At 34.6% G+C, this 16,253-nt stretch overlaps 1 protein-coding gene across 1 annotated transcript in view; it reads right to left on the reverse strand.

Moving 5' to 3' along the window:
* The window catches only part of lmbrd1 (LMBR1 domain containing 1), an 80,755-nt gene that overhangs the window by 12,204 nt on the left and 52,298 nt on the right, over nucleotides 1-16,253 (reverse strand). The window contains exons 12-14 of the mRNA XM_042737390.1: nucleotides 14,398-14,502; nucleotides 13,282-13,417; nucleotides 10,632-10,727 (exon numbers count right to left, since the gene is read on the reverse strand). Of these exons, the coding sequence (XP_042593324.1) occupies nucleotides 10,632-10,727; nucleotides 13,282-13,417; nucleotides 14,398-14,502 (337 nt within the window). The remainder of the gene's footprint in view (nucleotides 1-10,631; nucleotides 10,728-13,281; nucleotides 13,418-14,397; nucleotides 14,503-16,253) is intronic.

The following is a 16,253-nucleotide window of genomic DNA, read 5'->3' on the forward strand; positions in this document are numbered from 1 at the left end:
ATTCTGTGTTGAACTCCCCGAGATTAGAGAAGCAGACGTCAGTAGTCAACATAGTGGGAAACAAATTACTTATGACTCGTCTAGGCTGTACAGAGTCGATTCTTTATTTTGGGAGACAATACCTTTATTTATCGTGCACTTCCAGCTTTACAACTTTCAGATCATTTACATTAACCTACAGCTACATTACACACTGCATGAAAGGCAATATTGGAAATGGCATAATAGGGGCACTTTAATGTTAGAAATTCACAAATATATTGGATGTGAGGGCAGAAAGGAATATTATCAGAGAATAGTGATATGCATTATTATATATATATATATATATATATATATATATATATATATATATATATATATAATATATATATTTTTATATATATATATATTTATTTCTATATATTATATAAAATATATAATATATTTAATTTTGTGGAGAAATATCTCTTTAACAATATCTCTTTTAAGCCAAAACATTTTAAAATTATTTATACTTCTAATTCTGTCATTATTTACTTACTCACTCACTCATGTCATTCCAAAACCCTAATAGTCATGTTTTCTTTTTCCAAGAAAAAACATTTAGATATTTGAAACTCTTATACTATATTCCAAGCCTCCTGAAACCTAAAGTCAACTCTTGTATGACTTTTTTAAGACTCTTCATATAATGCACACTTTATATGGATTAATATTATGGTGCATTTTCTGAGCTAGACAGACCTACTAGTCAACATTTTACACATTGTTTGAAAAAGGCCAATATTAACATTTAGTTAACATCTCCATTTCTATTCCATGGGGGTTTAACATTTTACACATTGTTTGAAAAAGGCCAATATTAATGTCATTTTAAAGAGAACTAATCCTTTTCACAGTAAGACTAAAGTATTTTAATCTGCTTTTGAGTGTCTGAAAATGCCTAATAATTTAACAGAGGAATAAATATTTAAATCTTTATTATATATTTTCTTACTTGTTTCAACAGCGCTTGGAGCTCTTATGATCAGTGTCATAAAAATCAACAGGATATATTTTTCCAAACAAACCACATTTGTGCATGTGCTGAGAGCCAGACGAGCACCATGCGTTCATTAGACCATGGTTAGAAATCAATCTGACAGGAAGAGGAAATTTATGCCTGGCCGACTGGAGGGGAGAGCAGAACATTGTAAGTTTCATTTTAATTTGTGGCTCCTGAATCTATTGGCACACCAAGTGACTTGGTGGATGGTAGCCATGGCAACAACACTTGATCCCCCAGATACACTGTATCACATATATCTGAACTAAAATGAACAGATATAATATCATTAAATGAATGCAGAAAGACAGGAAGAGAGACATGCAGGAGCTAAAATAAATCCCAAAAACGAAGGATTGTGAAAATAAGGGAGATCAGGAAAACGATAATGCAGTTGCCTGTTGAATGCATAAAAAAGTACATAAAGACACGAGTGGTGCCTTTTGTCAAATGACCTCCATAGCTGTGCTTTCAGCAGTTCAGATGACTTCAGCAGCGGTTTTAACTTAAATTCTGCATGCATAGCAAGATCCCATGAATCCCAGCTCCTGTTTAACTGACACTAAGGGTGGGCGGTATGATCGAAATCTTATATCACAACATGACTAATTTTATATAACGACATCAGTATGTATGTGTTTTCTGCTGGTATTATGTAACTTGAGTTAAAAACACAATAAAAAAGGCTACATTATTAAATAAATTAATAGATATTATTCTAAAATAATAACTTGTTTTATAAAAAGTGATTTATTATCAATATTGGAAACTGTTTTTGCTACTTAATTTTTTTTGGAACCTGTGATACTTTTATCAGGATTATTCGATGAATAAAAAGTAAAAAAGAACAGCATTTATAATAAAAAAAAGAAAATAAATATTTTGTATTAATATCCACTACCGGTCTTTATTTATTTTTATTTTTTTGAAAGATTTTTTTTTTCAGCAAAGATGTTAATAAAAAGTGATGGTAAAGTATCATGGATTCCCCAAAAAATATTAAGCAGCAAAAACTGTTTTCAACATTAATAATTAATCAGCATGCTGTTAATAAATGAAACTGATTTCTGAAGGATCATGTGACACTGAAGACTGGGGTAATGGATGATAAAAATTCAGCTTTGCATCACATGAATAAATTATATTTTACAGTATATTAAAATAGAAACCCACTATTTTCAGATGTAATCATATTTCACAATATTATAGATTTTTTTTTTTTTTTTTTTTATTTTTGATATTTGATGTGTTATGTTTTCATTTAAATTTTAATTATTACTGATTTTTGAATTTTGAAATATATTACATAAAATAATTTTTAAATAATATATTATTTTATAATTTATTTATTAAATTATAAATATAATTCATATATGACTGAAAATAAGAACAAACATATATATTTTATATATTTAATTATAAAGTGTGTGCCAGTTTTATATGGAAAGTGTTTTATTTTTTATTTTTTTGCCTTTATTGGTCCAAGGGCCAGGACTCAAACTCAGGATGCTCAAAGTGCAACAATGCTATGTATGTTATATAGTTTAAATGTAAAGTTATAAAAATATGCACATCTGCACATATAAAAAAAATACAGACACTAAACTCTCATTGGATGCCATATTCAAAGCCATAAAATAGTCAAAATGCATATATCTCTGATTGCACATGAACTGAAGTATATATGTAAATGTGTGAAGATACAATGTTGCCTAGCAACCATTCGCAACTAAACTCTCAACACAACACCCCATAATAACTAGTTCTGCCACGTTTTGACTTTGAGTGTAGAATATGTCATACTCAGTATTTTCACATTTATCCATATTTCCCTCTCAAATGAAAATAACGTAAAGCAGTCCTGCACACAACTAGCAACACAAATATATCTTCCTTAATACAGCACAACCTCTACCGGATGACACATTTCTGCCGTCGCACGGTATATCCCATCATGCCGCCCGGCACTAATTGACACTCTCCATCACTCAAACACAAAGCACTTCCTCCAGGAGCTTGAAGGACAACCCAACCCCGGCATTATTGCCAATCCAAGCTGTGCTCTGTGAAGCAGGACTCGCCTCTTGCTCTGTCGACTTGAGGCGTGAGAGTGGCGGGGTTCGAGAGCACGGGTCGGGCCCTGCAGGGAGAGATGCTCTCAGTTGGATACTGCGCCCTCCCTGTCGCATGTGTTCTCCCTGCTTGACACTTCCTCCCACTCACGCCTGGTTGTGCAACGGCTGTTACGCAAGACAGAGCAGCTTCCAGAGTGATGAGAAGGCTCGGGCTGCTGCACAAGAAGGAAAGATCTGGCAAAGCGAGAGGACTGCAGAAGAAAAACGGCAACAAAAGGAGAGTGAGATCAATATTATTCAATTCTTTCATCTACAAGCCAGCTGGCAGGGCGGGCTTTTGCTGGAGGTCAACAGGTACGACAGGACGAGCACACGTTGGGGCCAGGAAGCTCAGCGTCTCATCAAGTGTCTCAAAGTGACAGTCGATATGCTGAGAGAAGAGTCTGGAGAGAATTGGGGAAAGGGCTGAATTGATTACTCATTCAATTACAATAATTAAGCGGCTACTTGAGGCACTCTGTTTTAACATGCCTTTTGTCATTTATTACTCTTTAAAAGAGAAAAAAGCATCCAACCATCAGCATCCAAACCACTGGGGAAAAATGAGCTGAATTCTTTGGCCAGCACACAAAAAGAGCCTGAAGTTATTAAAAGATGAAAGGTGGTGCTCAGCCTTTAGGCAATTTTACACATTTCAGGAAACGCAATCTACCTTTTGATTACATTGATTTGATTAGGACAATCTTGTATCATATTGATATAAAAATACAAAGAAAAAGAAAATGTATTCCATTCTTTGTTATCAACAACATGCAAGTGCATTAAACTGTGGGTGGGGGGTGGGGGGTGGGGATTTAGGCTATAAAAATTGATAAAAAGCTAATAATTAAATCTTAAAAAGTTAAATTAAAAGAAATTAATGCTTTCAGAATAAAAACAATTTAAAATAACTTGCTGCAATTTTGAGAACATTATGTAATCACATAATCAATGAAAAAGTAACTATAGTCTGATTATGAATATTTTAAAACGTAATATCACCTAATTGAAAGTATTTAATTTTTGGAATCTGATTACGTAATCTGAACTACATATAATCAGTTGGATAAGCCACACTGAAAGCAAAAATAGTCAAAATATAATATAATATAATATAATATAATATAATATAATATAATATTATATAATATAATATAATATAATATAATATAATATAATATAATATAATATAATATAATATAATATAATATATGCACATTGATTGAAGTCAACTAAATTAATTCAAAATTAAGTATTTCATACATTTGTAAAATTAATGTAGAAGTATATTTCAATATTTTTTCTTTTGGTTTAAATATTTGTCCCTGTAAGTGCCAACCATCTTATGTATATGATTAACATGAACTTAATGAACACTGATTCATACAGTAGCCCAAATATCAAGCAGACTTCATTTGTTACAGATTGACTATCTTTCATCTGAGGGACTGCTGAATGATGGTTATATGAATGACCTCCGAAGAACATTATACAGCCATAAATCTTGTCAACAATAACAATCGTTTACACTGACTTCCTAAACCAAGCTGGCCAGCTCTCGGCATCATTAAGCAGATCAAAAATGGTCTCTTTTTGGAAAATAAACCGTTAGCTTGTTCCTATTATCCAGAACAAAGACAACAAATCTGACTTCACTGCAATGATCTGTGAAATCATTTGGGGTGAAAAACAGCCGCCTCTCAGCTAGAGCGACTCCAATCACAGAAATCAAACCCTGATAATGAGGCGAGAGTCTCAATATCAGTGGCAACCACAGGAACAGTCAAATATTGGTTGCGATACACCATCTGGAGAAAGATGAAGACAGATGATTCAGAAATGTAAAAAAAAACATAAATAATAAGCATTTTTGTCAATTAAGTCATACCACAAACAAACTGCTGAGAGCTTTTAATTCTGCTCAGCATGCCTAATGGATTCAAACCACAGTAGAGAAAACTTTGTTAAGATAAAATGAGCTAATATCGGGGAAATTTTCAAATGACTGATGTAGATTGTCAAAAATCTTTTACTGCACCATGCTTTTTTCTGCCCATTTTGCCACAAGCTGTATCATACTGATAGTGAACATTAATTGTAATAAAAGCAAATGGAAATCACATCTCCCACTGTGAAGCGATGGAGAGTCCCGTGCTAATGGACGGTGTACAGCTTGTCTTGCGCTGTTTTATCTGAAAACAGTAATGAGGCGTTTTGCTGATGACGGGTAGGTGGCAGAAACACAATGACTGGGCTCTGCTGACTGACCGCAGATGGGAAAAGGCCAAAACCCACACAAACAGATTGGGAGGCTGTGCTGGTTGGCAAGCAGACGGCTTAAAACTACGCTGGTTCTAAAGTGCGAGTCAACTGGAGATGGATCAATTTCGGGTGACCCGCAGAGCAACTTCTGTTGCACAGATTTATCCTCCATTGTGCGAGACAGCGCCTCATTTTGGCTTTGAGAGACTTAATTGGGTTATGATACAGAGCATTGTTTGAAGGAGGCATATGGGGAAGCTTTCACGCAGGCACAGACAAATGCAACACAACTGATTTCTACTGTTTTTTTGTTCGGCTTTTTCTGTCATCTTATCATTAAAGGTATTTGCTAAGGAAAACATCACGATTACTGTTGCTCATAGCAAAGGTGAGGGATTTGAACAGCGTGTACAACTCTTGGTGTTTGTGCTACGAACTTGAATGATACTTCAAATCATGCGGCTTGTTGAGGTGTGCTATTACTGTTCAGAGCAATCTGTCTTTTTCTTTTTGGGAAGTCGTGGCCTAGTGGTTAGAGAGTTTAACTCCTAACCCTAAGGTTGTGGGTTTGAGTCTCGGGCCGGCAATACCACGACTGAGGTGCCCTTGAGCAAGGCACCGAACCCCCAACTGCTCCCCGGGCGCTGCAGCATAAATGGCTGCCCACTGCTCCGGGTATGTGTTCACAGTGTGTGTGTGTTCACTGCTGTATGTGTGCACTTTGGATGGGTTTAAATGTAGAGCGCGAATTCTGAGTATGGGTCACCATACTTGGCTGTATGTCACATCACGTCACTTTCACTTTCACTTTCACTTTTTACCTGGCAAGCATTTACTCTTGGCTGTATGAGTGGCATTTAATTATAATGAAGGTTGAGTGAGCTGTAGCAGTTGTGTAGCATGCTAATAGAAATTGAGAACACTGCAGCAACTGTGTAGCAACCACCTTTGGCTGTATGAGTGGCATTTCCTAGAACACCCTAGCAACAGCAAAGAAACATGCTAAAAACAAATGACCTTAGCAGCCGCCTAGCATGCCAAAACATTTCCTTTAGCAACAGTCTAGAACACCCTAGCAACAGCATAAATACATCCCCAAAAAATTCACCTTAGCAACCACCTAGAACACCCTAGCAACAGCGTAGAAACATTTCACCTTAGAAACCACCCAGAACACCCTAGCAACAGCACAGAAACATGCTAAAAAACAACTGACCTTAGCAACTGCCTAGAACACTCTAGCAACAGAATAAACCCATGAAATCCATTCACCCTAGTAACTGCTTAGAACACCGTAGCAACAGTGTAGAAACATGCCAAAAACATTTCACATTAGAAACCACCTAGAACACCCTAGCAACAGCACAGAAACATCCCAAAAACAATTCACGGCTACGTCCGAAAGCCTAGGCAGCGGACTTGATGCCATATGAGGCAATGACTTTGCAAACAGCTATTTTGCATGAAGGAACCTCATGAAACTGATTCCGGACAGGCTTCTGAGGCAGCATAACGTTTTAGTGTTCTACAACAAAATAGAACGAGTTTTGGTGATAAATAAACAAATATTTAATTACTATAATACTAATTTCTCACTAGAAATAACATAAAAAGTGCAGAAATATACATTTACACACAAACTGACCACCAAACGCAACTTTCAGATGCCATCTTTATTTTTTAGCTCAACCGTCACTTGGATATTGGGAATGGAACGCACAGGATCGAAGGATACAACTATGCTGTCTTCAAAATTCGATCAGAAGAAAGTACCTCCGGAGACAGGAAGTTAAGCAGAATTTGGATTTGGACGTGCCTTGCTGCTTTCCCACCTTGGAATGCTGCCTTCGGACACAGCCCACCTAAGCAAGCACCTAGGACACCCTAGCAACATCATTAATTCATTCTAAAACAACAATAGAACTGAAACATGCCAAAAACATTCAAAACACCTTAGCAACTACCTAGAAAACCCTAGCAACAGCATAGAAACGTGACAAAAACAATTCACATTAGTAACCACTTATAACAGCCTAGCAACAGCATAGGAACATGCCAAAAACAATTCACCTTAGCAACCACTTATAACACCCTAGCAACAGCACAGAAACATAAAAACATTCAGAACACCTCAGCAACTGCGTAGCAACAAACCCTAGCAGTCACCTATAACACCCTAGCAGCAACCACATATAAATATAAAATATGAAAAAAATTCATTAAGAATTAGTTAGCAACTAGATAGAATTAGCAACAGAAAATACAGTACGCTGCAAGCACTGTGAGAGTGAGTTTTGAACATTTTCTTTCAGAAAATGAAAACTATCTGGCTAATACGATCACTTTGCAGCTGAAGTCAGCGCTAACATGACCTGAATTTTTAATAGCAGCCAATAAAAATGGACAGCAGAAGAATTTCTTAGCCTGTCAGTCTGATATTCTGGCACAATCTGGGGACCTGAAGTGAGTGAGAAGCAATTAGCAGGTGGAATTTAGCCCAGCATAGAGAGGGGTATTTTAAGAAAGGTTACAGCTGATGGGGGACACGTCTTAAGGACATTAAGGAAGATTGACCACTTCTTCTTGGTTCACTGATCCAATTGCATATTAATATCTTTGATTTCATTATTATTCCAATATCCTCCAATGGGATTGGAATGTAATATCGGAGTGCCCTCCTCTGGATGGAAAACAGTATCATGGCTGCACTCTCAGGCTGGATGGCAGTATATCAAACCATAACCAATCCGATCCGAATCCACCGTGACATTGCGGAATAACTTATAGCTCCATTTCCCAGGTTTTGAAGTTGATCTCGTAAAAATGTGTCAAAAACACACTAAGAGACAGACCTGGTATTAAATTAACTAGATGTTAAAGAGCTTAAAATCACTCATCACAATTCAGAGCACGATATCACGCTGTTAAAACACTAAATCGGTGCTTTTACAGTAAATCCCAACATTGTTCAGTATTTTTAGCTGCCTTTTTTCTCTTCTGCCATCGTGAGAATAAAATCTCTGAGTGCAGTGTCTATAATATGTTGAACTAGATTCCACATTGTGTGCTGCACACTCAAAACACACAGATCTATCTGCAATTAACCGCAAATGTATGGTGGCAATTAACCTTATAGATCGTAATTAACACATTAATGTAGATCTCCCTCTGACAGACTGTTATTTGCAGTCTCACACTTTCATAATGAACACAGAGAAAAGCTGCAAGGGTCATGTTCTGCAGGCATGACATCTAACTTCACATCTTTGTATTATCAAGACTATTTACAGTCTTTCCTCATTGGCTGAGCACACAAACCCAAACACTTGGATACATTCATATACAGCAGTACAAAAAAGCAATGGTCCGTCACACCTGAAACAATTTTGATCTCCTATTCAGATTGTGAGTCTGTCTCCTGCTGGTTTTTGATTTCATCTCACATCTAGCATCATTAATACTACTGCTTCTTCCTCATGCTGTCTTCTGCTAAATCTGTTTCGTTCTATTTACTGAGTACTCTGCTCGTCTCTTCATAACTGACGTACAAATAAATATTTAGGACTGTTTGGATCGGGGAGCGAATGATATATAGTCAAACTTGTATCTGCATGGCCAGCACTGTAATCGAGAAAATAAGCAAATATCCGTTTGTTGCATATATAGTAGGTGAGAACAGAGCACAACAGTAAGTTTCCAGAAGTAAAAACCCTGTTTATTTTCTCCATAGAGAAACTGATGCTGAACAATAACAAATAAACCTTTCGAAACAGACCTGCTATGAACACTGAGGTTGTTAATGGGTGATGTACGCGCATGTAATTGTGATTTCAGTCGAGTTTAATTGCAAAATTCCCAGTGAAGAACTAAACTACCCATAATTCTGAAGACACCAATTGCTGTTACCATGAAAATGTAAATTGTGGCTAGAGATTCACTCCCATGAAGCACCGAGAAGGATGTAACAGAGTCTCTCAAACCACTTGCATACAAATGACTATTTTGCAATAAACTAATAAAATATTTATTTTATATTTATACATTTATAATTTTATCTTGTACTATCAGTTTTGATTCAGTTGTGTAATTCACAATGTTTCATGGGATAAGTTGATGCACAATACAGACATATATAACTACTGTTCAGAAGTTTGGGGTCAGTAAGATTTCTTCAATGATTTTTAAAGTCTCTTAAGCTAATAAAATCGCATTTATTAGATAAAAAATACATTAAACATTAATATTGTGAAATGCTGCATTTTAAAACAGCTGTATATTTATTTTAATATATATTAAAGTTTATTTTGAACTTATATTTTGAGTTTTTTAATTCATTTATTTTTGTGATGGCAGTCCACTTCAGTCTTAATTGTCACATGATCCTTCAGAAATCCCTATAATGTGTTGATTTTGTGCACAAGAAACTGTTCTTATTACCATCAATCTTGAAAACAGTTGTGCTTCTTAATATTTTTTTGTGAAAACTGTGATACATTTTTTCATGATTCTTTGAACAGCATTTATCTGAAATAGAAATTATGAAATATAAAGATATACAAGTGTTTACTGTCACTTTTGACAAGGTTAATCTGTTCTTGTGAATAAACATATTAATTTCCTTCAAAAAAGACCAAAAACTTTTGAACCTTACTGACCCCAAACTTTTGAACAGTAGTATATCTTTTGTCCTTTCCAAGTTTGTACTGTGGTCATTCATCTCAGAGTGGTTTTAGTTGTGGCTTAGAAATCTTTTACTGAAATTTTTTTTTTTTTTTTTTTTTTTTTTAAATCACAATGAAGAAAATAAATGGGAACAATATGAACCAAGTGTGAAAAATGTGGCCAGTCATAGTTGCACTCCACAGCCACAGACTCTTTAAATGGCCAATACACTACCCTTTTTTTTTCTGCAGTCTACTTACAGTATAATGTTAGTCAAGATTTCTTGCTCAAAAAACTCATTATAGCATATATACTGTATATTAGCCCCTTAGAATTTATCTCGATGTTTTGGCTACTGTACATTTAACACCTCCATATGTAAATGAACTCTGTTATTACAGGCTCCTTTGCAGGAAAAAAAAAATTAAATCTTCAAACAGGCAAGAAAAAACAGTTTCCACGATACAACCTCTTTAAAACTCCTCACCTACCATTCCCTATGGTATGGTGAAGCATTATCCACTGAAGTCGTTCATTCAGTGGGTGATAAAGAATGACGGTCTTACCTTCAGGAGCGTCTGCGTCACATATCTTAGTGATGGCAGCGGTGTGATTGCCCTGTGATGGGTCTGCTGTGGGCAGCGGGGTCTGGGGATGAAAATAAACTCAATAAGCTCAATTTGATCTATGGAACAGGGCTCTAAATGCATGCAAGTTAAACATAAGGAATATGCTTTAGCTTTTTACGTAAGCACATTTAAGACATTACCACTGTAACATGGTCATTGTCATTAGTCATTTAAATTAGACTCATTATACTGCATATTAACAAAACTCTGCTATCTGCATAATGTGAGAAAAGTCACAGTAAATGCCATTTTATTTAAAAAATAAAAAAAATAAAAATGTTTACATTTTTCATGGCAGTAGTACTTCATCAAATGATGGAGAAGAGTATTGTGGCATGCCTTAAATGCAAACATGTGGTGTAGTTGAGCATAGTTTATTCATTTTAAGACTTGCTTCATAATTGAACCCAATTCACATAATTCCTTCAGTAAACAAGTGCTAAAACAACACAGACTAGAGTGAGTATAAACAACTCTTATATTTCTAGAACCCTCTCTGACAAGAATACTTATAACAAAAGAAAGCAATAAAAAATATATACTGTACATAACTGACTCATTCTGCATAATTTCATTTGACACATACTAATTATAAGAGGCAGACTGACTCATAAGCTTTTTGAGTTATTACATTATGGGAATGTGCTCAGAAATACAATTACAGTTTCAATTACACATTCCATGTGCTTAGAGATAATGCATTGCTGTTTATGCTGGATGATGAAATGAGTAAACCTCATTTGTTAAAAGTAAATATATAAACTATCTGGGTGTAATTATGAGTAAAAAAAAAATCATTTTTCTAAATAAAGTGTCCAATTTTCAGCCATTTATTATCACATATATTTAAAAGTGACCCAATTTACTTTCTTTTTACACAGTCCTTGTCTTACCTTGTGTTATTATGCAGGATTTATTATCTAGTAAATTAATATACTTGATATGCATTATGTTAATTCTGTATGTAATATGTATTATATATATATATATATATATATATATATATATATATGTTTTTATGCATTTATTATTACATTACTGCAGACTTTTCACCAGTGACTGATATTTTTTCGAGGACTCTTATGAGAGTGTAAAATGGACTTTCCATAGATGTCTTTTCTCACTGTTCCTCCCCAAAATAAAACTAAATATTATACAAAATATAATATTAAATAATTAAATATAATTATTAAATATAATATTAAATATAATTTATTAAATAATAAAATAATTATTTTTAAAGAATATATTTATTTAATAGATAAATATTTTTATCAAATTAAATAACACATTTAACATTAACTAAAATAATACTTAACAATATTTAATATTTTATACTTAATAATAAATTATATTTTTTAATTACAAACCCAAATTCAATGAAAACTACTTTCAGCTACTGAAAATGACAGTTACATGAATTTCTTGGAATTGTTTTTCAGTAAATTCTTCTTCTGGATCCTGTTCGCTACATCAATTCCAATTCAGTAATTTAATTGGCATTTAAAAAGCATCCTCAATTCAATTCTGCATGGCACACAACCCTGCAGGACACGTATTTCGTTTATGCTTATTTCAATATTTACATCTGACGCTGCAGAGGAGCAAAGGACAGTTGTTACTGGTTAGATTTCAACACATGCTGTGATGTTTACTGAGTAGAACAGGTTCGATCTTGCCGCGAGCTGTTCTTCCTTCTCTGTCCTCAGCAGACGATTTGCCCCATCAGCCTTCTGACAGCTTGTCAGCCTCACAGCAAATTACTCTTCATTTGAGCTTGTATTTACGCAAAAGCAGCATAACTTTTGGAAGTAATCAAACGGGATAACTTGCACCACTGGATGCAGAATGACTGCAAGCCTTCCAGGAAGTGAAGAGAAATAAGATTTGATTGATGAAGAGTTTGTCAGTTTCAGCCACTGTCTCCCATGGATCGTTCACAGTCTGTACAGCGAGCACCTGATGCATTGTGCTCATAAAATGGCAAGTGCTGACTAAAATTGCAATGTCAACCTTGATGGGCTGGGTTTATCTAACTTCCTGATGAGTTTTTTTTTTTTTTTTCACGATAATCTATTAACGTGGTATAATTTAGCACATAAAAACAAAGAAAGTGTATTCAAAGGCGTCACATCTAGGTCTGAAGGTCTCTTTTGGTCTAAGTGGGTGGTTCTTGGATGGCAAGAATAACCTGAGCAGATTTTGTGCCAAAAGTTGATCAGCAGTTGCTAGGCTACATATGGCACGATGTATAGATTCACAGTAAAGAACATGCGGGCAAGTTTTCACACTTAACATGATCAGGTCAAAGACTTTGGGTAGTTTTTAACCTCTTAATGAATGTACAGACCTTTGAAGAAGCAGAAAGAAATAAATAACAGATGCAGGAAGGCCTTTAATGGCTTTTGAAGAGAGTCAGGATAGAAGGTTTTGAAAGGCTTTCAAACACTTTCTTTGTAAAGGGATGATCATTACATACTTATGTCACTGGCGTGGGCCCTGTTTGCTCTGAATACGACAGCTGTAATCCTGTAATCCTGATGCTGTGCAGTTTTTGTGATTTGCGTTGGAGGTGTTTGATTTTTATTCTGGCTGCCGTACATGACGTATTGCGGGGCCAGACTGTAAATCATGTAGCTGGTGTGGAGGACGATGAGGAGCAGGATCATGCAGAGGAAGAGGAGGGCCTGCGGTCGGGTTCTCTGAGGCCTGATCTTATACAGCTGCACAAAAAGAAAAGAGTATTGCGAGTCTACGGCACTCTAAACTGCAGAAATACACTTTACAAATAATGATCCATTCAGAGCAACAAAAACAAGGATAGATGCAGCAGAGTTGCAATAATGGATACTTTAAAAACACAGAGGGTCAAAACTGAAATGAAAACATTTTTCCCAGTAAAAGGTGTAGTTATGGCACAAAGGAAAATTATTAAAATTAATAATAGACAATAGTTCATGATGGATTTGTATTTGTATTGAAAAACCAAGTATTATTTTTTTTTGTTATATATAAAATATTATGGTTTTTTTGTTATTAATAAATTAAATATTTATTGTTTTGCACAGTATATATCAATATTTCTTTCGGTTTTTATATACAGTGCAACAATCATCATATTTGAATGATTTCTGAAGGATCATGTAATCAAGGAAAATGTAATTTAATCACAGGAATAACTTACATTTATAAATATATTAAAATAGAAAAGAGATATTTTATATTGTAAAATTATTCCACAATATTACTATTTTCACTGTATTTTGAGCACATAAATACAGCCTTGATGAGCTTTCCATACTTTTAATAAGTACTGTATAAGGTTTAACATACTGCATTTTTATTGTTGGTATATTGTATGAAATTATAAATATAGAAATTATAAATGATAGAAAAAAGGGGAATAACTAATATTTTTTCTGTAATGAAAAACTAAGTTTTTTTTTTTTTATTCATGTTAAACATGTATTATATATAATACACATAAATCAGCATATAACTTCTAAAATAGTATTTAAAAAAGTAAGAAAGAAAGTTTTAAAAAGTTTTTGCAGCCCCAGTGTACTTAAATTTTGCCTATACAAACTAAATGGCAAAAATTTAATCATTAAAATTCAGTAAAACAACAAAACAACAGCCAAAATAAAAATGTTTAATGAAACAGGTGAATGAAAATAGGGAAAAAAACACCATAGTGTCTCACCCTTATCCAGAAGAACCAAATCCCCATGTTACGGATCCCAGCCATGGAGGTGAAGACAAAGTACATGGTGATGATCGTGATGAGAACATAGTCCAGCGGGAAAACCTGAAGAAAGACGAGAAATCCAAACAGTTTTGAACAACAACTCCAAAAACCTCAGAAGGCCTTGATCTATTTCAACCATTCACCAGGTCCACAATGCAGTCTCTATTCATCCACACACAACACACACTTTGCAGGCCTGAGTGTCAGCTAAGAACCATTACCCTGACAATGAAGCTGGCTGGAAGGCCATGACTGTGTTGTCCACACTTACTGCTTTTTTCTCTGTGTACCAGAGTGGTTTTCAGAGTAAGTGATGCATGTTTCACAAAGCACACAATGCTGGAGGCACAAAGGATATATATACACTCACACTCTCAGCGGTGGCCTAAAATACTGTCACTCCTGTGCTAGAGATGTATCGCTCCACAACTCTGAGGTGATCTTTCAGCAATCCTGACTATTTTCAATGCATTTCATTTCAAAGGTGCCACAGGAAGAACATGGCAGAACTGTTTGAATGTCAAGCTAAAAATGCTCCTCCTGTTCCTGGAAGAGCTGCTGGCTCGTGGAAACGGCAATGCCTCTTCCGTTGGCAGCTTGTCCTCCATAACTCCACTGGAGCAGAAATGCTGTTTTTGCAATGAGCTAAACACACACTGACCTTACCTGTTGCCCTCATATCGCAGACAGAATATGGTCAGTGACATCATTAAGTACAAATTAGAAATGTTTCTGGAAGCATGAGCAATAACTCTTCGGCCTGCATGCCTTATCCTTTTGCAAATTACTTTTCCCTTTTCACTTTTCACATGGCCTAATTGCAGAAATCAATGGTCTGGATTCCTGAACAATTTGGTTTAAATCAAGCCATCTCTCCAAGTAGCGAGTGAAGTGATCATATTTTATTCAAGCACATGGAAACTGATCACTGTGCTACTTGAAGAAGATTGAAGGATTTGAAATCTCTTCCAAAAGCACTAAATGATAAATTGTGCTGACATGCACTACCATTCAAAAGTGTTTTTTTTTTTTTTTTTTTGAATGAAACTAATACTTTTCTTCAGCAAGGATGTGTTAAATTAATGAATTTTGACAGTAAAGCCATTTGTAACAAATTAACAAATTACAAAAGATTTATATTTCAAATAAATGTTGTTCTTTGAACTTTGCATTCGTCAAAGAATGCATCACAGTTTCCACAAAAATATTGATCAAAAATAAATGTTTTTTTGAGCACCAAACCAGAGCATTAAAATGATTTCAGAAGGATCATGTGACACTGAAACCATGGAGTAATGGCTGCGGAAAATTCAGCTTTGCATCATAGGAATACATTTCAAAAATATTAAAATAGAAAACAATCATTTTAAAATTGTAATAATATTTCAAGTATTATAATAATAAGAGCCTATCAAATACATTCAAAATATTACTAACTCTAAACTTTTGAAAGATTTCTGAAAAGTAAACAACATTTAAAATCTTTTTTTTTTTTTTTTTTTTGTAAATTTTTGTTGGAAAACTTATTATTATTATTTTACATATTACAAAGTTAAAGAAGAACAGCAGCCAACAAGGGCACATGAAACTCTTCAATAGTGCTTTCAAAAGCATCACATGATGCCCTTCCTCAGTTTATTTAATATTTATTGGCCATTACATAATTATCATACTTAATATCAAGAAACATAAAAAAAAAACATTCAAATATGAAGGAAATAGCAATAATAAGGAATGAGTAGGTGTGGCCAAACTTTTGATTGACAGTGTGCACTTGCCAATAACACAATAATGCTGCTTGTGTTGCCAGA

The sequence above is a fragment of the Cyprinus carpio genome, chromosome B13, assembly GCF_018340385.1.
Source record: "Cyprinus carpio isolate SPL01 chromosome B13, ASM1834038v1, whole genome shotgun sequence".
NCBI classification, from domain to species: Eukaryota; Metazoa; Chordata; class Actinopteri; order Cypriniformes; family Cyprinidae; genus Cyprinus; species Cyprinus carpio.